Raw genomic sequence first — 21,533 nt, forward strand, 5'->3', positions numbered from 1 at the left:
TTCTCCAACAATAGCTTTTCAAGGACTTAAAAATTCGTCCCTTGCTTCACTCACTTGCGGGAAAACATGCAAGGCATAAAGAAAACACTTTGCCTGCTGGGCAAAGAAGAGCGGGGTAATGAGGTGTGTAAAGGATGTATGATATTTGAATGAGAAAGCAAAAGAGTTTCTAATGACTACATAAGAATATGGTTCTCTCTACATTATCTGAAATGACATGCAATCTGACAATTCAAACAAATCCGATGCTAGAATGCTATAATACATCTATACCTGAGTGCTATTTACCTTTCATTTCAACTTCACTGTATACACATTGCACTGGTAGCTGAGGAAGCCGGGAAGGTCATTTGATCCTAATGCTCAAAGGTCTGACATCCTTACAACTTTGGAAAACTCAATTACCAGTAATCAGTCCGTTACTTAAAGACAGAAATTGACCAATAGGCTAGTCTTCTACCACCCTATTCAGTTCCTATGATGGGCCCCTGGTTTATGTAGCCTTCTTTGCTTTAAACTTTACATACCACCTTCCATCTGAAGATTTTAAAGATTATTTAATCCAAAGAGATGCTGCTGAAGAGCAAAGAGGAAGCTGTTCTAAAGCTCCAGACCCCAACAGTTTGCTGATTCCCATTTACTCCTATAGCCACTGCAGAACGGTGGGAGAAATGGCAGCTTGGCCTTGACTCTCCTGTTCTCGGCAAGGGGGAAGAACAGTGGAAGCAATATAAATAGCCATGTTTCAGAGCTTCAGCGGGTGTCATGAGATGAGCCAATGTACATTGTTCCCTCTTGGATCCATGATACAACACACTGATCCAGCCCTGGGCATTCACTGAACTGCACTTCTTACTCACTGTCCAGCTGGGTTCCTTCCTCCGCACACATCACTACCAGGATTAAAATGTCCTGCAGGTCAAATTCAACTTTTAGTGACACTTGTGCAAACCCACTGCCCTTCGATAATGTTACTGTATTACTGTAGCGCCTAGGAGCCCAGTCAGACTAGGACCGCATTGTGCTAGGTGCTGTACAAAAACAGAACAAAAAGACTGTCTCTGCCCATCAAAGAACTTTTTTTCAGAGTAGCAGCCGTGTTAGTCTGTATTCACAAAAAGAAAAGGAGTACTTGTGGCACCTAAGAGACTTACAAATTTATTTGAGCATAAGCTTTCGTGAGCTACAGCTCACTTCATCAGATGCATTCAGTGGAAAATACAGCGGGGAGATTTATATACATAGAGAACATGAAACAATGGGTGTTACTATATATACTGTAATGCGAGTGATCACTTAAGGTGAGCTATTACCAGCAGGAGAGCAGGGAAAAAAAAACCTTTTGTAGTGATAATCAAGGTGGGCCATTTCCATCAGTTGACAAGAATGTCTGAGGAACAGTGAGGGGTTTGGGGGGGGTGGAATAAACACAGGAAATAGTTTCACTTTGTGTAATGACCCATCCACTCCTAGTCTTTATTCAAGCCTAAGTTAATTGTATCCAGTTTGCAAATTAATTCCAATTCAGCAGTCTCTCATTGGAGTCTGTTTTTGAAGTTTTTTTGTTGAAGGATTGCCACTTTTAGGTCTGTAATCGAGTGACCAAAGAGATTGAAGTGTTCTCCGACTGGTTTTTGAACGTTATAATTCTTGACGTCTGATTTGTGTCCATTTATTCTTTTACGCAGAGACTGTCCAGTTTGACCAATGTGCATCGAAGAGGGGCACTGCTGGCACATGATGGCATATATCACATTGGTAGATGTGCAGGTGAACTAGCCTCTGATAGTGTGGCTGATGTGATTAGGCCCTATGATGGTATCCCCTGAATAGATATGTGGACACAGTTGGCAATGGGCTTAGTTGCAAGGATAGGTTCCTGGGTCAGTGGTTTTGTTGTGTGGTGTGTAGTTGCTGGCGAGAATTTGCTTCAGGTTGGGGGGCTGTCTTTAAGCAAGGACTGGCCCACCTCCCAAGATCTGTGAGAGTGATGGGTCATCCTTCAGGATAGGTTGTAGATCCTTGATGATGCGTTGGAGAAGTTTTAGTTGGGGGCTGAAGGTGACGCTAGTGGCGTTCTGTTATTTTATTTGTTGGGCCTATCCTGTAGTAGGTGACTTCTGGGTACTCTTCTGTCTCTGTCAATCTGTTTCTTCACTTCAGCAGGTGGGTATTGTATTTGTAAGAATGCTTGATAGAGATCTTGTAGGTGTTTGTCTCTGTCTGAGGGGTTGGAGCAAATGCGGTTGTATCATAGAGCTTGGATGTAGACAATGGATCTTGTGGTGTGGTCTGGATGAAAGCTGGAGGCATGTAGGTAGGAATAGCAGTCAGTGTTTCCGGTATAGGGTGGTGTTTATGTGACCATCACTTATTAGCACCGTAGTGTCCAGGAAGTGGATCTCTTGTGTGGACTGGTCCAGGCTGAGGTTGATGGTGGGATGGAAATTGTTGAAATCATGGTGGAATTCCTCAGGGGCTTCTTTTTCATGGGTCCAGATGATGAAGATGTCATCAATAGAGCGCAAGTAGAGTAGGGGCATTAGGGGACGAGAGCTGAGGAAGCGTTGTTCTAAGTCAGCCATAAAAATGTTGGCATACTGTGGGGCCATGCGGGTACCCATAGCAGTGCCGCTGATTTGAAGGTATACATTGTCCCCAAATGTGAAATAGTTATGGGTGAAGACAAAGTCACAAAGTTCAGCCACCAGGTTAGCCGTGACATTATCGGGGATAGTGTTCTTGACGGCTTGTAGTCCATCTTTGTGTGGAATGTTAGTGTAGACGGCTTCTACATCCATAGTGGCCAGGATGGTGTTTTCAGGAAGATCACCGATGGATTGTAGTTTCCTCAGGAAGTCAGTGGTGTCTCGAAGATAGCTGGGAGTGCTGGTAGCGTAGGGCCTGAGGAGGGAGTTTACATAGCCAGAACTTGTGTTATCCCCGGGCCTTCAGTGTACTGAGTCAACTTAGTAGAAAGATCTTTTGAAGAGGCATAGGGCAGAAAACAATCCAACTCACTCTCCCAAAACTCTTTGGGCTCTGAAGAAGTGAAAGACAACATAACCGTAAAAACCTTATGTTTATCATTAATCTAGAATTTTGAATACACGCAAGACACGAAACTGCTGAGTACGAAAGCGACATTTTCACATCGTCAGTCATATAGTAAAGCGACACCTTTGTGGTAAAATATAGTTAGCATTTGGGCTGATGGGAGGAACTATGACTTCAGAAACAACACCCTGAGCAAGTGTCTGTATGTGTTTGATTGACCAGGCTGCTATACTCTCACATACTAGACCAGGAAACAACTGTGCCCCTCCTTACTTGCTGCAGTTACTCAGCATGGGAACTCTGAGTTTTATGAACTGAACTAATATACTCCCACAAGATAAAGATCAAGTAAATTAAACAATTTCCTGGTTGAAGTGTGAAGTTTCACTTTACTTTCTCTCCCCCTGCGCCCGAAATCTCTTAAAACGCTCAAACCTCTGCTATGGTAGTACAAAACAACAACTCCCTTCTGCTACTACATAATGGGCCACAACTTTAAGAAAACTAATATTCAGAATCCCTCAAGCCCAAATGATAAACTGATGGCGAATATGTCTTCTATAATAAGCAAGGATAAACTGTATTATTTGAACACAAAGCACAGCTGGAAAATAAGTGAATTGCAAAATATGTAATGATACTCTACTTCTGAATTCTGTTCAGTGCCTCAGATGTTGAGAAAATGAAAAACCACAAGACCTCTGCTTCACACACAAGTGAATGTCAAGGCACATTAATGCCATTATTTTCCTTCACTGAGGTGGACAAAGAGATGCATCTGATATAAGCAAACAGCAGTGATAGGAATAAGAATGCTTATTCCGTATGCATAAAACAATAATCTGTTTGGACTAAGGAATGGCTGAAGGAAAAACAAATTAAGCTTCTCTTGGGTTTGAAAGTGATTATTCCCTTTATATGAGTTAACAGATGTCAATATATAATATTTTGCTTGAAAAATATTTGTTAGTCAATATAATTTTTTGCAAGTAAACATTTGTTAACATCAGTTGATTTGATTAAATTTTTCCATTGTTAATGACACCATTTAAAACAATAGGGGCTTCAGTTGTTGAAAGAGATAAATTTTAGTCTCTCTTTTCAGTGAAGTTACTACTTTTCAATAAATCATTGCATTTAGGTTCCACTGTTCAGGACAGTGCTGGAGGTCCGTCGATGGTAAAACAGAACTGCTTATAATTTCTTTAAGGTGACTTTGTATCTGTCAACTTATACAAGCTTCATCACTGAATATCTGATTGTATTTTATCCTTCCTGTGAGAGAGAGGAATATCTCCATTTTACAGCTGGAAACTGAGGCACAAGGTAGATTAAAGTGACTTTCCCAAGGTCCCACATTAAATCTGTGTCTGGTCTGGGAACTGAACCCAGCTCTTCTGAGTTCCAGTCCAGTGCCCTATCCAGTAGACCATTGGTTCCTACCCTGTCAATAGCTTTTAGACTTTCAAGTACACTGGGGTCCTGGTCCATAACCCAGGGCTCCTAGGAAGAACAGTAATACAAATAATCAATAATAACAGGTCAGTGTTTTTCAACCCTGGTGAGGACACAAGTAACTGTTGGAGAGAACAAGTAACTTGTCACTGATCAGCACTCTACCAGGGGTTTGCTGATCAGCACTCCACTCCCCTCATCAAACAAGCTCCTCAGCATTGCTGTGGCACTGAAGACTGCAACTTCTTTCCCGCCTTATTGTGTGAGAAAGAAGAGCAATGAAATCCCACTGATGCCTCCCCACAGCTTGGAAAACGAGGACAGAGACCGGAACTTTCCCTTCTTCATGCAGGTAGCCACAGGAAAGGGAAGAGAGCTCAACTTCTGCCAAGGCAGATGCACCACAGGAATTTGTGCAAAGGAGACAGGCAAGTGGGGTCACAGGAAGAAAAACGTGGCCAGATTTTGGGCTGCTAGGGGGAAAAAAGTTCAGCACCACTTCCTACAACCAATCTGATGTGTGCAGCACTGAATAGCTGGAAGGAAGCATACAAGGCCAGAATAGGATGAAAAGCTCAAATAAGACTCAAATTTTAAAGGGGGTATTTCCATTTTAAAGACCATGGTTGATGTTTTCCAAGAAACATAACTAATTTCTTTTCTTAAATGCTCCAATTAACAGTCAGACTTAGGAAAAATGCTAAACTACAAGATCATGACATTCTGTTTGAGGAGAAGTTCCTCAGCTTTGCTCAACCCACTTCCTTCCCCCCAATTTTTCCCCCTATACCAAATATACACTTTAAAGACAGAGTCCTATTTTAAAGCATATTTGATCATTTTCTGGAAGATTTAATCTCTTTTAGAGTCCCCAGCTAAAAGTTCAGAACTATATATTGTAGTCAGCTGCCCTGAGGGCATCTGGTGGTTAATATAATTCTCAGAGGCTCTCTATCTGTTTTGGAGATGTTTGCCGTCTTTAATAGGCCTGGAAACTCCCAAGAGCAAATTTTTCCTTTCTTGGATAAGGTAGGAAACAGGTTAAAGGTTGTAGGGTAATTAATAACTGACTACAGACTCCAAGTACTACACTAAACATAATAACCCATGAGGATCAAAGCTCAATATTAGTTAAGAAATGGTAAAGGCTCATTAGATCATCTTTTCCATCTCCCCGTCAATGCAGAAAATAGTGTTCAGATTGAGGAAGGACCCGATATTCAACTGCCATTTGTTTACTGAAGAGAAAAAATATAAAATGTTTACTTTAAAATTGGCAATAAGCTTCTCTGTGACCTTAAGATGCACAGCAGTAAGGATGGTCACACGTACACCATGAGTTTAGCCTCTAGTTTGTCCAAACCTGGTACAGTTGATTTGTTCCTGGGGATACGTCTACACAGCAACCAGGCACCTGCATCTGGCCTGTGCCAGCTGACTTGCGCTCGGGGCTCTTTCATTGCTGTGTAGGCTTCAGCGATGGAGCCCGGGCTCTAGGATTATGCGAGGAAGTCTAACCAGCAATGAAACAGCCCGACAGCCCAAGTCCTGCGAACCTGATTCAGCTGGCACGGGCCAGCCACGTGTTTTCCTTTGCTGTGTACCGGGTGTTTAATAGGAGACTGATACACCGCTATGTGTCCTCAGAAATCCTAATTGAATCCCACACATATTCTTCATATATTACTGCTGAAAATGAAAGCTGAATTTCAGCTGATATCATGCTGACTTGAAACAGTGTCACTGATGGGCATAGAGCCAAAAGGACAAAAGCTAAATCAGTGAAATCACAGGGCTGATGAGAGGTAGTTCAGAAGTGCCTCACTGAAACCAGACAAAGCCCCTCTGGGTGACTACAACATAAAAGCTAGGGAACGTTGACTGGTGTGCAGGGACAGAGTCAAAGGAACTGAGGTTAATACCTTAAAACTGGATGATGAGCAATAATTTCTGTAGGATTCAAAATCTAAACTGGACAAAGCCAAAACCACCCTTTGTACTTACGCGTTCGAGCGTCTGACATTCCTAGGAGTTAAATGCCCTAGGGCCGATAAGTGTCCTGCTGAAAACTATTTTAGAAAAAGTACTTGCCCACTGGGATACTAAGCAGTCATACACGAAAAGAGTGGAAAGCAAGGGAAATAGTCAGAAAGCAAATGAGAGAACAAAGGGGGAGAGAAATAAAAGAAAACAGGAAAAGGCCTACAAAGTAAGAAAATTCTTTCAGTGAAAAAAGAGAGGCAGAGAGACAATACACAAAGGATAATGTAAAAATATAAAAAAGAAAGAAAGGGACAAAGAGGAGAAGGCTAAGCAAATGAAATGAAGACAGGAAAAAATGAAATAAAAATTAGAGACATGAGTTATGGAGCATTCAGGCTGGTGACTTGCACATCTTGGGCTAGACACTCATGTGGTAAAATGGCAGAGATCCACTGAGTCATGCCAGTTATCCCCACTGAAATCAGAGTGACGATCTGGAGTAGGATGGGGATAGATAGTCAGATATTAACAAGAGGTAAAGAAATGCCTATGAATTATATTAATTAATTAAACTGGATACATGTCTCATCAAAATCAGCACATGCAGAGCACCTAGGAAATGTGCAGTCACAATCATAGTGTGAGAACACATCCTACTTTATTCCATAATCATCACTGTGGTACATTGTCGAGATAAGATCACACCACACTTATCTGTGAGTCACTGTGTCGCAATGCAATTTAGTCCCCAAATCTCTACCTCTGTTCAGCCGTTGATTACCATATTAAACACCCATCTCTGAATAATACAGACCCTTCCCCCCCGCTCCCCCCCCTTTTTTTTTTTTTTTAAATCTGTGACTCTAGTACTCATAAAAGTGAGGGAGGATTTAACAGTGCTGACCAGTGTCAGGCATAGTGCAGGTAACTATTCAAATCTCCCCCCAGATAATTCTGCCAGAGCCTGCTCCCCTCCTCTCCCCACCCTGACTTGCAGCACCCTTGCTTTTCTACCTCTCTGTTCTTTCAAGCACAGATCTATCAACCAATCTGATGTGTGTCATGGATTGCAAAAACCCCAGCCTGGATTAGGTCAAAAGGGACAATCCACTTCCTTCATTTGTAACCTTGAGCATAACCTGAACCTACGCCTCTGGAGGTGAAACGTCGGTGCCCATCTAGCCCTGCCATGAGAATATAAACAATTTCTTTATCCTTCTAATTATTACTACTACTACTAAGGGGGAGGGTCATATGCTCCGTAGCTTACATAGGCCTAACTTTTTGCACACACCAGGGGTTCCTTACATCCATCCATTCCCTTGCCCCACAAGCTCCCTATGGGTCACGCTCCCATCCTCCTCTTTTTCAGGGACTCCCCACAACTTCTCCCAATCTCCCCTCTGCCATGGGTTCTATGTAACCCACTATCTCCTTTCTCTCCTACGAGGACTTCCACCAGCCTACTTTCTCCTTGCAGGGTGGCCCCCACAGCCACTCCAGTCCCAAGCACAGCTCTATGCACACACCAATACATAAACTCATCATGACAACCAAGTGCAGAACGTTACAAGCTTTCATAAAAGACCTCACTTAACATAGTTTATACACAATACGACTGTAAACAACCAGTTGATTCAATTGCTCATTCTTTGGGGTTCAGACCCCCGTTCTCCCCATGGGGTCTCTGGACCCTGTCACAGTAACACCACAAGTTGTCTGTGCCTTCTCTCTGTGCGCTCTTCACTCATTCCAGGGTCCTCCATTCTCCCAGAATCCCCCCCATTCCACTCATAGGAGGGTGCCCCATTCTCCCATGGCAGTGGCTGTCTGCCCCCCACATTCCCACCACGCTAGGGCTTCTGTACGCCTCATTCCAACACTTCCCCCACAGTAGGGTCCTACAATCTGGGCCCCCCCATGGTAAGGACCGTGTGCATGCTTCCATGAACCCCCCTCCCTCCCTTTCTGCCCTGCCCCAACTATTCTTCTTCTTTATTTCTGGGAGATAAGTCCTTCAGGGCGCCAACATGTTAAATTCCACTGGAAGGATGAGCAGGGATGAGACGGGGAATTGTTTTGCTAGAAGGCACTAATAAGTGCCATTGACCAGTTGTTTGATCTACAGGCAACTGCAGAGACTCTAGAGGCTATGGTGGTGCTAGTATGATAGCAGGGGCTTTGTGGATTCCCCATTATGCCCCTTCTGGTCTTCAGATCCCCCCATCCAAAGAATAAGGTTCTAGCTACTGATGCCTAGAACATTCCCTGAACTTTGGAATTGATCAGACATGACATCTGAAAGCAATCATTTTATATAGAGAGAAACCAACAGAGAAATGCCCTTGAGGTGAGTGTACGGCTTTCACAAGCTCGGCCAATTGTTTGTATTACAGCAGTACCCAGAGATCCCTAACCGTGCTAGGCGTTGTACAAACACATGATAATGGAGCTCCTTCCCTTAGATAAGTCAGACAAGTGGAATTTTATTCCTCCCATTTTATAGATGGGGACCTGAGGTACAGAGAGATTAAACAACTTGTCCAGGGTCACACAGGAGGTCTATGACTGAGCTAGGAATTGAACCCACGTCTTACGAGTCCCAGTGCAGTGCCTTAACTATATGACCATCCCTTCACATAGACCAGTGGTTTCCCACCTTTTTTCATTTGCAGACCCCTCAAAAATTTCACATGGAGGTGCAAACCGCTTTGGAAAGCTTAGACAGTCTGCGGACCACAGATTGCAAACCACCGTTTTAGACCATCCTTCTAGTAAGTTATCCTCAAGTGTCACAAGATCATCATTTATATTTATTCAGCATATTACTGATAGACAAATGTCCTTCTACTAGTGCATTAGGAAACATCCTGTACAAAGACAGTTTTTACCTTAGGATCAGCAGTGAGCAATTTGAATGCCTGATAGACTTGTGCTTCCTTCACACCTCCACCAAGATCCAGGAAGTTGGCTGGCTTTCCACCATTAAGGGAAATGATATCACAGGTTGCCATAGCAAGACCAGCTCCATTCACTGTAATTGTAAGAGTCAGGTGGTGATATTTTACAAAAGGGAATTCAGACTTGTGAAATGTGATACGGCACATCAGCTCAAGGCAAGGACTAGTCCTAAAACTTCACTTATTTCCGGCTCCATTTGATTTGTTTCAAATTAGGCCAACACCTGAATTTTTCAGGAGTGACTTAGTAGACATAAATGAACAAAATCATATGAAGGTTTCAGAGTAGCAGCCGTGTTAGTCTGTATTCACAAAAAGAAAAGGAGTACTTGTGGCACCTTAGAGACTAACCAATTTATTTGAGCATAAGCTTTCGTGAGTTACAGCTCACTTCATCGGATGCATACTGTGGAAAGTGTAGAAGATCTTTTTATACACACAAAGCATGAAAAAATACCTCCCCCCACCCCACTCTCCTGCTGGTAATAGCTTATCTAAAGTGATCACTCTACTTACAATGTGTATGATAATCAAGTTAGTGGTTCTCTTGTGTGGTATGTGATTGCTGGTGAGTATTTGCTTCAGGTTGGGGGGCTGTCTGTAGGCAAGGACTGGCCTGTCTCCCAAGATTTGTGAGTGTGTTGGGTCATGCTTCAGGATAGGTTGTAGATCCTTAATAATGCATTGGAGGGGTTTTAGTTGGGGGCTGAAGGTGACAGCTAGTGGCGTTCTGTTATTTTCTTTGTTAGGCCTGTCCTGTAGTAGGTGACTTCTGGGAACTCTTCTGGCTCTATCAATCTGTTTCTTCACTTCCGCAGGTGGGTATTGTAGTTGTAAGAATGCTTGATAGAGATCTTGTAGGTGTTTGTCTCTATCTGAGGGGTTGGAGCAAATGCGGTTGTATCGCAGAGCTTGGCTGTAGACAATGGAATGTGTGGTGTGGTCAGGGTGAAAGCTGGAGGCATGTAGGTAGGAATAGCGGTCAGTAGGTTTCCGGTATAGGGTGGTATTTATGTGACCATCGTTTATAAGCACTGTAGTGTCCAGGAATCCAGTGGATCTCTTGTGTGGACTGGACCAGGCTGAGGTTGATGGTGGGATGGAAATTGTTGAAATCATGGTGGAATTCCTCAAGGGCTTCTTTTTCATGGGTCCAGATGATGAAGATGTCATCAATAGAGCGCAAGTAGAGTAGGGGCATTAGGGGACGAGAGCTGAGGAAGCGTTGTTCTAAGTCAGCCATAAAAATGTTGGCATACTGTGGGGCCATGCGGGTACCCATAGCAGTGCCGCTGATTTGAAGGTATACATTGTCCCCCAATGTAAAATAGTTATGGGTAAGGACAAAGTCACAAAGTTCAGCCACCAGGTTAGCCGTGACATTATTGGGGATAGTGTTCTTGACGGCTTGTAGTCCATCTTTGTGTGGAATGTTGGTGTAGAGGGCTTCTACATCCATAGTGGCCAGGATGGTGTTATCAGGAAGATCACCGATGGATTGTAGTTTCCTCAGGAAGTCAGTGGTGTCTCGAAGATAGCTGGGAGTGCTGATAGCGTAGGGCCTGAGGAGGGAGTCTACATAGCCAGACAATCCTGCTGCCAGGGTGCCAATACCTGAGATGATAGGGCACCCAGGATTTCCAGGTTTATGGATCTTGGGTAGTAGATAGAATATCCCAGGTCGGGGTTCCAGGGGTGTGTCTGTGCGGATTTGATCTTGTGCTTTTTCAGGGAGTTTCTTGAGCAAATGCTGTAGTTTCTTTTGGTAACTCTCAATGGGATCAGAGGGTAATGGCTTGTAGAAAGTGGTGTTGGAGAGCTGCCGAGCAGCCTCTTGTTCATATTCTGACCTATTCATGATGACAACAGCACCTCCTTTGTCAGCCTTTTTGATTATGATGTCAGAGTTGTTTCTGAGGCTGTGGATGGCATTGTGTTCCGCACGGCTGAGGTTATGGGGCAAGTGATGCTGTTTTTCCACAATTTCAGCCCGTGCACGTCGGCGGAAGCACTCTATGTAGAAGTCCAGTCTGCTGTCTCGACCTTCAGGAGGAGTCCACCTAGAATCCTTCTTTTTGTACTGTTGGCAGGGAGGTCTCTGTGGATTAGTATGTTGTTCAGAGGTATGTTGGAAATATTCCTTGAGTCACTTTAGATAAGTGGTCACTTTAGATAAGCTATTACCAACAGGAGAGTGGTTTTTTGGGGGGGGGGGAAGGGGAGAGAGAAAACCTGGATTTGTGCTGGAAATGGCCCAACTTGATTATCATACACATTGTAAGTAGAGTGATCACTTTAGATAAGCTATTACCAGCAGGAGAGTGGGATGGGGGGAGGTATTTTTTCATGCTTTGTGTGTATAAAAAGATCTTCTACACTCTCCACAGTATGCATCCGATGAAGTGAGCTGTAGCTCACGAAAGCTTATGCTCAAATAAATTGGTTAGTCTCTAAGGTGCCACAAGTACTCCTTTTCTTTTTGCATCATATGAAGGGTGTCCTGTACAAAAAAAAAAACTTCTAAGAAAAGGGATTTCATAATAATTAAAGGTTTCAGAGTAGCAGCCATGTTAGTCTGTATTCGCAAAAAGAAAAGGAGTACTTGTGGCACCTTAGAGACTAACCAATTTATTTGAGCATAAGCTTTCGTGAGCTACAGCTAACTTCATCGGATGCACTCAGTGGAAAATACAGTCAAATAAACTGGTTAGTCTCTAAGGTGCCACAAGTACTCCTTTTCTTTTTGATAATAATTAAAGAGGATTACGCACCACACATGTAACTGCACATAAATATCCCCCTCAGAGTAAAGAACAAAAATTATTCTTAACCCAGCAGAAACACAAAGTAAAGTATCCTTCACTTATTACTGATCCCATAATTCCCCTGCCACACTTACAAACCATGTCTAATTTCATTAACCTTGGTAAGACTAACACTGCATTACAAAATATTTTAAAACTGAATATTCATTTTAACAAATTTGTTCAAATCATGAAATTTTCACATGATGTTCAAAAGGGGGAATGCTTTCTTCTATTAAAATGTATTTTGACACACTGGCATCCCATATCCTTTGCTACTTTAAATGCTGCTAGTGTTGCAAGGACATTAGCTCATCCGGGTGAGATGAATCAGAATGGTTTGGTACATTAAAGTTATTGCTTCTGTACAAAGTAAGTCTTTTTATATCACATGTAATTTTATGCAGGTTTCTACTGTACAGAACAGAACCATAAGGATCAGGGCTCGGGCACTGAATACGATGTTACTGATGGTTTAATGAGCTACACATTTTTTTAATGTTAGTTCCTTTAAAAGATGGACACGGCATTGGTCTTAATGCAATGAATTGGTTCTACTGCAACCTGAGCATCTTTCAAATAACTGGGTAGAGCATAAATCTAAGCACTATAAACTGTGGGCAGTAACAAAAGTTACCGTACCTCCATATTCCACTCCTCCTCCTCTAGAGGATAAACCATTTTAGCTAATTCGGATCAAAACGATGAAGTCAATTCTTTTCAGAATAAAATGTTCTGGCTTAAACAATTTACATGCAACTGAAAATGTTTTGCATAATGATTTAAATATTTCATCTATTTTACTTCTATGAAAAAAGGAATTTCAGCTAAAACAAAGGTTTCAGCATAATGCAAAATGTATTAATTACTATTTGACAAGAGAAATATTGAGATGTCAAGGGAACCAAATTTACATGGTGAGAAACCAAAGTTTAAATCCAGTTTGATTTTGTTTTTTAAAGTATTTTCAGATTTTTTAAAATATATATATATTTTTTCTGAACCCATTGTTGATACTTAGAAGGGCCATCCGGGCTAACCTGAGAATAGCAGCACTAACCATGCACAGGCTTACGTCTCAACCTCACCCCTCTTTTTAACCTATGTGCGCACTCCTGCCTGCTGCTCCTTCAATTTCAGCTTCCCGTTCGCTGTTGCTCATACTGGTATTCCCTATCACTACTATTACCTGCTTACAGAATTTGGGGAAGTGCAGGCGACATCAGCAAAACAATAAAGAGGACTAGTCACTCAAAGTGCTGTCAAAAAATACAATGAAAATCAAAATACACAAATTAAGCAAATTTTACAAACTGAGAAAGTATATATTTGTCTTTAATCTCTTTCTGTCAGAGTAATGTTGACAGAACGGGTGGGAGGGATAGCTCAGTGGTTTGAGCATTGGCCTGCTAAACCCAGGGTTGTGAGTTCAATCCTTGAGGGGGCCATTTTGGATCTGGGGCAAAAATTGGGGATTGGTCCTGCTTTGAGCAGGGGGTTGGACTAGATCACCTCCTGAGGTCCCTTCCAACCCTGATATTCTATGATTCTATGAATGCTCACTATATGACTAAAAATCAACCAGTTAGCTAACAATCTTAGGGTTCACTTGTAACAGTAGATATAGTGTCATCAGATGGAAATGTGATTTTTGAATTGTGGTGTCACTTTAAAGAGTTCGCTGGTAATAAAATAGGACCGGATCCTGAAAACACTTAAGCACGTGAATAATTTTATGTATTTAGATTATTATTCTATTGTAAATATTTCTGATAATACTCTCTGTAACTGACTGTAAACAGAAATAGGTTAGTCAATTGATATTGAAAACTCTGAATTATTAATTGGTTATACCAAGATATTGACGAAGACAGATTGCTTTTCTTACCAAAGCAAGCAATGTTCCCATCCAGTCCAATGTACTTTAAGTCATATTTGGCAGCTTCATTTTCTATAGGCTCATTCTCAGACTTGTCTTCCATGGCAAATATCTCTTTTTGCCTAAACTCGGCATTGTCGTCAAAGTTTATCTTGGCATCAAAGCAAACAACTAAATGAAGGGGGGGAAAAACATCAAATTACAGATACTGTATGGTATACTGAATGGTCATTTTGAATTCAGAAATTAACTTCCGCATGTGTAATGTCACACAAAAGTGCAATATTCTTTCATAATTATGTACGAAGGCCCTGATTCTGTTTCCATAGTAATCAATAGCAGTTTTGGAAAGCAGGACTAGGGCCCTAAAACACTTTTTCCAAAGTCCAGGCATGGGTGATGGCACTGCAAGCTTCCCCACACAATAATGTCATGGTGTCCTAAGTTATGGGTTGTGGAAACCACTTCTAGAGGTAGGAGAACAGTTTGTGTTCCATGCTCATTTTAACTGCCCCATCCATAAAGATGTCAGTTATGAGGGTGGTTTTCATGATCTGGAGGATGGCGTGGATTGCACCCTCAGCAAGTTTGCAGGTGACACTAAATTGGGAGGAGAGGTAGATATGCTGGAGGGTAGGGATAGCATATAGAGGGACCTAGACAAATTAGAGGATTGGGCCAAAAGAAATCTAATGAGGTTCAACAAGGACAAGAATAGAGTCCTGCACTTAGGACGGAAGAACCCCATGCACCGCTACAGACTAGGGACCGAATGGCTAGGCAGCAGTTCTGCAGAAAAGGACCTAGGGGTTACAGTGGACGAGAAGCTGGATTTGAGTCATCAGTGTGAACTTGTTGCCAAGAAGGCCAATGACATTTTGGGATGTATACGTAGGGGCACTGCCAGTAGATCAAAGGACATGATCGTTTCCCTCTATTCAACATTGGTGAGGCCTCATCTGGAGTATTGTGTCCAGTTTTTGGCTCCACACTAGAAGAAGGATGTGGAAAAATTGGAAAACGTCCAGTGGAGGGCAACAAAAATGATTAGGGGACTGGAACACATGACTTATGAGGAGAGGCTGAGGGAACTGGGATTGTTTAGTCTGCGGAAGAGAATGGGGAGGGGGGGGGAAGGATTTGATAGCTGCTTTCAACTACCTGAAAGGAGGTTCCAAAGAGGATGGATCTATACTGTTCTCAGTGGTAGCAGACGACAGAACGAGGAGTAATGGTCTCACGTTGCAGTACGGGAGGTTTAGGTTGGATATTGGGAAAAGCTTTTTCACTAGGAGCATGGTGAAGCACTGGAATGTGTTACCTAGGGAGGTGGTGGAATCTTCTTCCTTAAAAGTTTTTAAGGTCAGGCTTGACAAACTTGATTTAGTTGGGGATTGGTCCTGCTTTGAGCAGCGGGTTCGACTAGATGACCTCCTGAGGTCCCTTCCAACCCTGATATTCTATGATCTGTACAGTTGTAGTGACCCCAACAAATCATTTCATCTCTGGGCTACTTCCCCATGGCCTCCTCCCAACACCTTCTTTATCCTCACCATAGGACCTTCCTCCTGGTGTCTGACAATGCTTGTACTCCTAGGTCCTCCAACAGTACGCATTCTCTCTCAGCTCCTAGTGCCTCTTGCTCCCAGCTCCTCACACGCACACCACAAACTGAAGTGAGCTCCTTTTTAAACCCAGGTGCCCTGATTAGCCTGCCTTAATTGATTCTAGCAGCTTCTTGATTGGCTGCAGGTGTTCTAATCAGCCTGTCTGTCTTAATTGTTTCCAGAAGGTTCCTGATTGTTCTGGAACCTTACCTGTTACCTTACCCAGGGAAAAGGGACCTACTTGACCTGGGGCTAATATGTCTGCCTTCTATTACTCTTCTGTAGCCATCTGGCCCGACCCTGTCACAACACACATATATACACACGCACTACACATTAAATAGCTCCATAGTAGATAAAGAATATAACTGGAGAAAAAGTTTATTTTACAGTCTATTTGGTTCCTTGCAAACTCTTCCTTTAAAGAAATTAACAACAGCTTTAAGTATACATTAAGCATGATCAACACATAACTTTTTATAAATAAAGAAAATGGGAAAGTACATACAGGACTTTTCTTCAACTTGAACATCTGTTGTGGTTGTAAGAAAGCAGTAAACTGCAACTAAATAGGATTATATTTAATAACAGTTATGGACTATTTTAATTCTAAGGGTTAAAAAGGAGTTTACTATGAACGGCTATGATGAATACTGACTGACTACTTTTATGGATTTTACAAAGAGAAACATCTTAATAGATTAAAAAATGTGATAGTAGAAATAAGAATATATACAAATTACTTTATTATTAAAGCACTAATGACCTGTGGTTTGGACATTTACTAAAAATTAATCACTGGCTAAAGCAATTGATGTTTTGCAGCAAGCCAGCCAGACTAACTGCCTGGAAACCACTGATGCTATTACTATAATATAAAATTGATAGCAATGTTTGTCTGTATCTATTGTGTCTTCAGCTGTGTCTTGCCACTGTTGTGTGCGCACATGCACATACACATACACACAGAGCAAACGAAAGAGAATACCATATAGAAAAGTATTAGTCTTACTTCCTGATGGAAAAGTTTTGTTTTAATTCTTTTAAATACAAGAATTTGCTGCCCTTGACTCACAATCAATACTGGAATAAATTACAATAGATCAAGACCAGTCTCAGGTACTTCAGTTTTGGAGAACTACTTACAAGTGTACATGTGTGATAAATACCCCATAGAAGATTCTAGATCTTACCCTATAATAAATACAAATTATGCAAGTATGTCATGTGGGAATCTGCTAGAATAAGAAATATGTGAAGTCAATAATATGCTTTCCAATGTACTAGTAATGCATTAATTTTTGTTAACAATGAATTAAGGCCTATACCAGCATCAGAACCATACAACCAATTTCCCATTTCAAATGTTACCTTGATTATTTAATAAAAAGACCCAGAGGTAGAATAAAATGCAGTTTTCAGAGGCCCTTGGTTTTCCATTCTAAGTTTACCTTAGACATAAACATTTTCAGTGTCACATTAATGGAATCTTATTTCTCTGGAACATTCATCTTTAACAACTGGCCACACTACATATAAAGTAGCAAGAAAAAACACCTATTAATATTTATCAAACAATTTTCACCATCAAAAGCACATTGTTACACGCATGATAGATTATACAAATGAATTTTCCTTCTGAACAAATATCAAAGAAAGCTTCAATACTTATATTCATGGAGAGTTTTTGTTGTGTTTCCTAGTGGTAAAAGATTTGGGGAGTTGCTAATTCAACAGCTTACACTGAGAACAAAAAATGAATTAATAAATATTGACAGTTATAGGCCTTTGACTCCAGAGTGTTAACAAAGGAATGTGTTACAATAGGAGACAAAAGGAAACACACACAGGGCAACGCATTTCATAACGGAAATGCAGACATAAGTGAAAAATAACAGCAGCAAAAAATAAGCCCATTTGAATTGTTATTTTGACAAGAACAAACACTCTTCATGTGCTGTGCTGTATTTTATCAGGATGAATAATTGCAATAAGCTATTCAAATGTGCCTAGACACACAGAGGGGTGTGGTGTGGGGTTTTTTGTTTGTTTTTTGTTAAGTTTTTAAAGGATGAAACGCTGCGGGCATCCTCTGCTGTGCACAAAGCAGAAAATGGGCAGAGGGAGAATTCCATGCATCTTTGCCACTCTGGCAGTTTCTGCAGGCACTCTGCTCCTGCTCCCCTGCTATACTTACCGGGTATGGAGGAATGGAAAAAGTGGTGCGGCAACTGTGACAATCCTTCCGAGGATGCCCTGCTTGGCAGCCTTCTGTACCCTCAGCCATTCCTGAAAAGCTCAGCTGATTCCCCAGCTACATCAACTCACCTCTCCCCCACTGCCCTGAACCTCATCAGTGAAAGGTACTGACCTGGCTCCCCGCATCAACCTCCCAGCTACAGAGCATGATCTGTTCAAGAGTACCAACACCTGCACTTACTAATTACTTAGCTTCCCGATGCTCCTTCTACCCCATCGTAGAACCTACGTGCTACCCTCACTCTTTGCCCCAGCTCCAAGTCAGATGTGTCCCTACAAGTATCAGACACTGGCCTCTCTGCTCCCACATGCCCATCAGATTTGGGCACAGCCTTAGCCTTTTATGAGTTCTCCATCTCTGTTCTCGACTCTAGCAGCAGAAAGTTCATACAGCGAAAGTCGAAACATGCAGCAAACTCTCCCTGTGCAGCCATCCACAGCTTTGGGCCTGTTTCACATGCAGACCCTGAACCAGAGAATTTGGCCCTTAACGTCCTCTAATTTAAGTGAAAAGTTTCTAATATATTAAAAAAAAATCTTTAGTATGCAAACGGCATATTATTCGATAATTGAGTCCAGCCTGTTACCAGTCCAGGATTATTCCCCAGTATTTATTTCCTTGTTTGAAGATACCGTGCCTCTTTAAAGGTCTGATATGATTAGGGTGACCAGATGTCCAGATTTTATAGGGACAGTCCCGATAGTTGGGAATTTTTCTTATATAGGCACCTATTACCCTCCTCCCCCGTCCCGATTTTTCACACTTTCTATCTGTTCACCCTAGATATGATAAGCCCTGTTCATCACAATCCTATTGTAACAAAGCTGCCACTTCCTGAGCAGTCTCTTGTGGCCGGAGTTCCCTTTGCAGCAGCCTCCCTCTGTTCTCCATCTTCAGGGCCCCCTATAGCCTCTCTCATAAGTCTTACCGCCCTCCGCTTGGGGCAGGTTTAATGCCCATAGACCATTCCAAACAGTCCATCACTGCCATCCAAAGATTCCTACTTTTCCTACTGGCTCTTCTGCCATTCACATGGAGCTCTTCACAGGGTCACTTCTCATAGCTCTCTCCTCCCTGGAGGTTGGCCTTTTGGCTCTGGCTTCGGCTTCCTTCTCTTGCCAGTGTCTCCCCATTCTGAGAGAGAAACACTCCCTCATCCAGAGAGCTCCTCCGAATAACAGGAAGAGAGGGGAACCCTGCCCCACACTACACTACAAGGCTCCTAATCCGGGGCCTTAAAAGAACAGTGTTCTGGGGTTTTCCCCCCATCCAACCCAAAATTCCCTGGAACTGCAGCCTCTCTTCTGTTACCAGGCCATTTTCCTGGGCCATTCAACTCCCTGGAATGGCATCTTCTTGCCTCCCTCTACTCTTAAAGAGCCAGTATACCCCATTATACCTATCAAGAGAATTTGGACCCCACCTTTTGAAGTGATCCAAACAAGATAAGCATTATCAGTGTACATTCCAATACCTTATTTTTACTCAAATTATTTGACTATGCATCCCCACTTTAGTGAATGGAAAAAACAAAAAGTCAATGATTTTTAAGGCCAGAAGGAATCACTATATCATCTAGGCTGACCTTCTTGTATATCACAGGACACCAGCACCAATCAGCACCCACACACTAAACAAAAATCCTGCTCACCTTACTCCAATTTGTTCCAGTGAAGTCAATAGGATTATTCACATAAATGAGGCAAGCAAGATTTGGTCTACTGGGGTTCCTGAGGACAGAATTCCCCTTTATGTTTAAAACTTGGCTTCTGGCAGAAATACATTGGACAACAGTCCTGGTTTTATACCACGGAAAAAAAGTTTCACAAACTGGGTGAAAACGTAATAAAGCTATGATTGATTGATAGGAATTTTACTTAAATTTATTAAACTGAGTAAGATTTATAAAATAAAGGTCATTAATCCATTTCTATGTCATTAATGCATCTTAGATGAACTAGAAACCAAGCATCCAATACTGCACTAAAATTCTCAAATCTTATTTTCCACTCTGAAATACTGTTGTTCGTTTTCCAAATGCAAAATCTATACAAAATACTTTAGGGTTTTTGAAAACAACAGAAAATAAAAAACAAAACAACCCCACCAACCACCAGCAAAAACATGCTGTTGTATCAAGGCAGCATTTATAAATTTTGGTAATTAATCATTTTTTTTCTAATTCAGTTTTATTTGACAACTGCTCATTATACTCAAAACACACATACACTTGATCGTGATTATAATGCAATCTCTGAATTACTGTCAGATGGAACTGTAAGCAAATTATTTCTACTGATGTTTGTTTTAAAAATGTCACTTTATGATACTGCATGTTAATGTCCAAAAACCTGTACAAAAAACAAAACAACACATATCAAGTGGGGTTTTTGTTTAAGTTTCTAGTAGTCACTAATACCAACAGAATTTCAATTAAAGCACAGGAAAAGTCTATTTATTGTCTACTACTCTGCCAATTCTACTGTGTTTGATTTCATGCATGAAAGATTGTTGGCCAGTTGGATGAAAGATTGCTACAGTCTCTGCTCAGAACCCAGTTCTTGAATTTCTGAGCAAAGGGAGCCTAACTATATTAAACTATCTTATTTGGTTTTTAATGAAAAGAAGTTTATGTACAAAGTAACTGTGGACAATTAAAAAGCTTGTACAGTAACTCCTCACTTAACGCTGTAGTTATGTTCCTGAAAAATGCGACTTTAAGCAAAACAATGTTAAGTGAATCCAATTTCCCCATAAGAATTAATGTAAATGGGGGGGTTAGGTTCCAGGGAAATTTTTTCACCAGACAGAAGACTGTATTTGATACACACACACACACACACACACGCGCGCAAAGTATAAGTTTTAAATAAACAATTTAATACTGGTACACAGCGATGATGTTTGTGAAGCTTGGTTGAGGTGGTGAAGTCAGAGGGTGGGATATTTCCCAGGGGATGCCTTACTGCTAAATGATGAACTAGCAATTGGCTGAGTCCTCAAGGGTTAAGTCATTGTTAATGTAGCCTCACACTCTACAAGGCAGCACGAATGGAGGGAGGGGAGACAGCATGGCAGACAGAGAGAGAGACACACCCTGTGCATGTGAGAGAGATACACATTGCTCCTTTAAGTACGCTGACCCCACTCTAAGTACACTGCCTTTTAAAGTTAATCAGCAAGCTGAGAGGGCAGCTGCTGCCAGGAAACTCCCTCCATCCTGAGCCCTGCTGTGTGTCCCCCCTGCTATACGGAAGATGGGGTAAGTGGGGTGCAGGAGCAGGGGGGAGGGGGACAACCTGACATTAGGCCCCCTCTTCCCCCCTCCCCCGCATAGCAAGCAGGAGGCTCCCCGGAGTAGCTCCAAGGCAGAGGGCAGGAGCAGCACATGGCAGTGAGGTGAGGGACAGCTGAACTGTCAGCAATTGGTAACCTGCTGGGCGGCTGTCACACAGTGAACTTAGGGGAGCGGAGAGCTGATGGGGGGCTGCCAGTCCACCCTGGTTCCAAGCCCCCACCAGCTAGCTG

General features: G+C 42.0%; 1 protein-coding gene across 1 annotated transcript in view; it reads right to left on the bottom strand.

Annotated features, from left to right (window-relative positions):
• The window catches only part of SUCLG2 (succinate-CoA ligase GDP-forming subunit beta), a 236,092-nt gene that overhangs the window by 77,955 nt on the left and 136,604 nt on the right, over nucleotides 1–21,533 (bottom strand). The window contains exons 8-9 of the mRNA XM_073351050.1: nucleotides 14,148–14,309; nucleotides 9,387–9,529 (exon numbers count right to left, since the gene is read on the bottom strand). Coding sequence (XP_073207151.1) covers nucleotides 9,387–9,529; nucleotides 14,148–14,309 — 305 coding nt within the window. The remainder of the gene's footprint in view (nucleotides 1–9,386; nucleotides 9,530–14,147; nucleotides 14,310–21,533) is intronic.

The sequence above is a fragment of the Lepidochelys kempii genome, chromosome 7 (assembly GCF_965140285.1).
Source record: "Lepidochelys kempii isolate rLepKem1 chromosome 7, rLepKem1.hap1, whole genome shotgun sequence".
Classification (NCBI taxonomy): Eukaryota; Metazoa; Chordata; order Testudines; family Cheloniidae; genus Lepidochelys; species Lepidochelys kempii.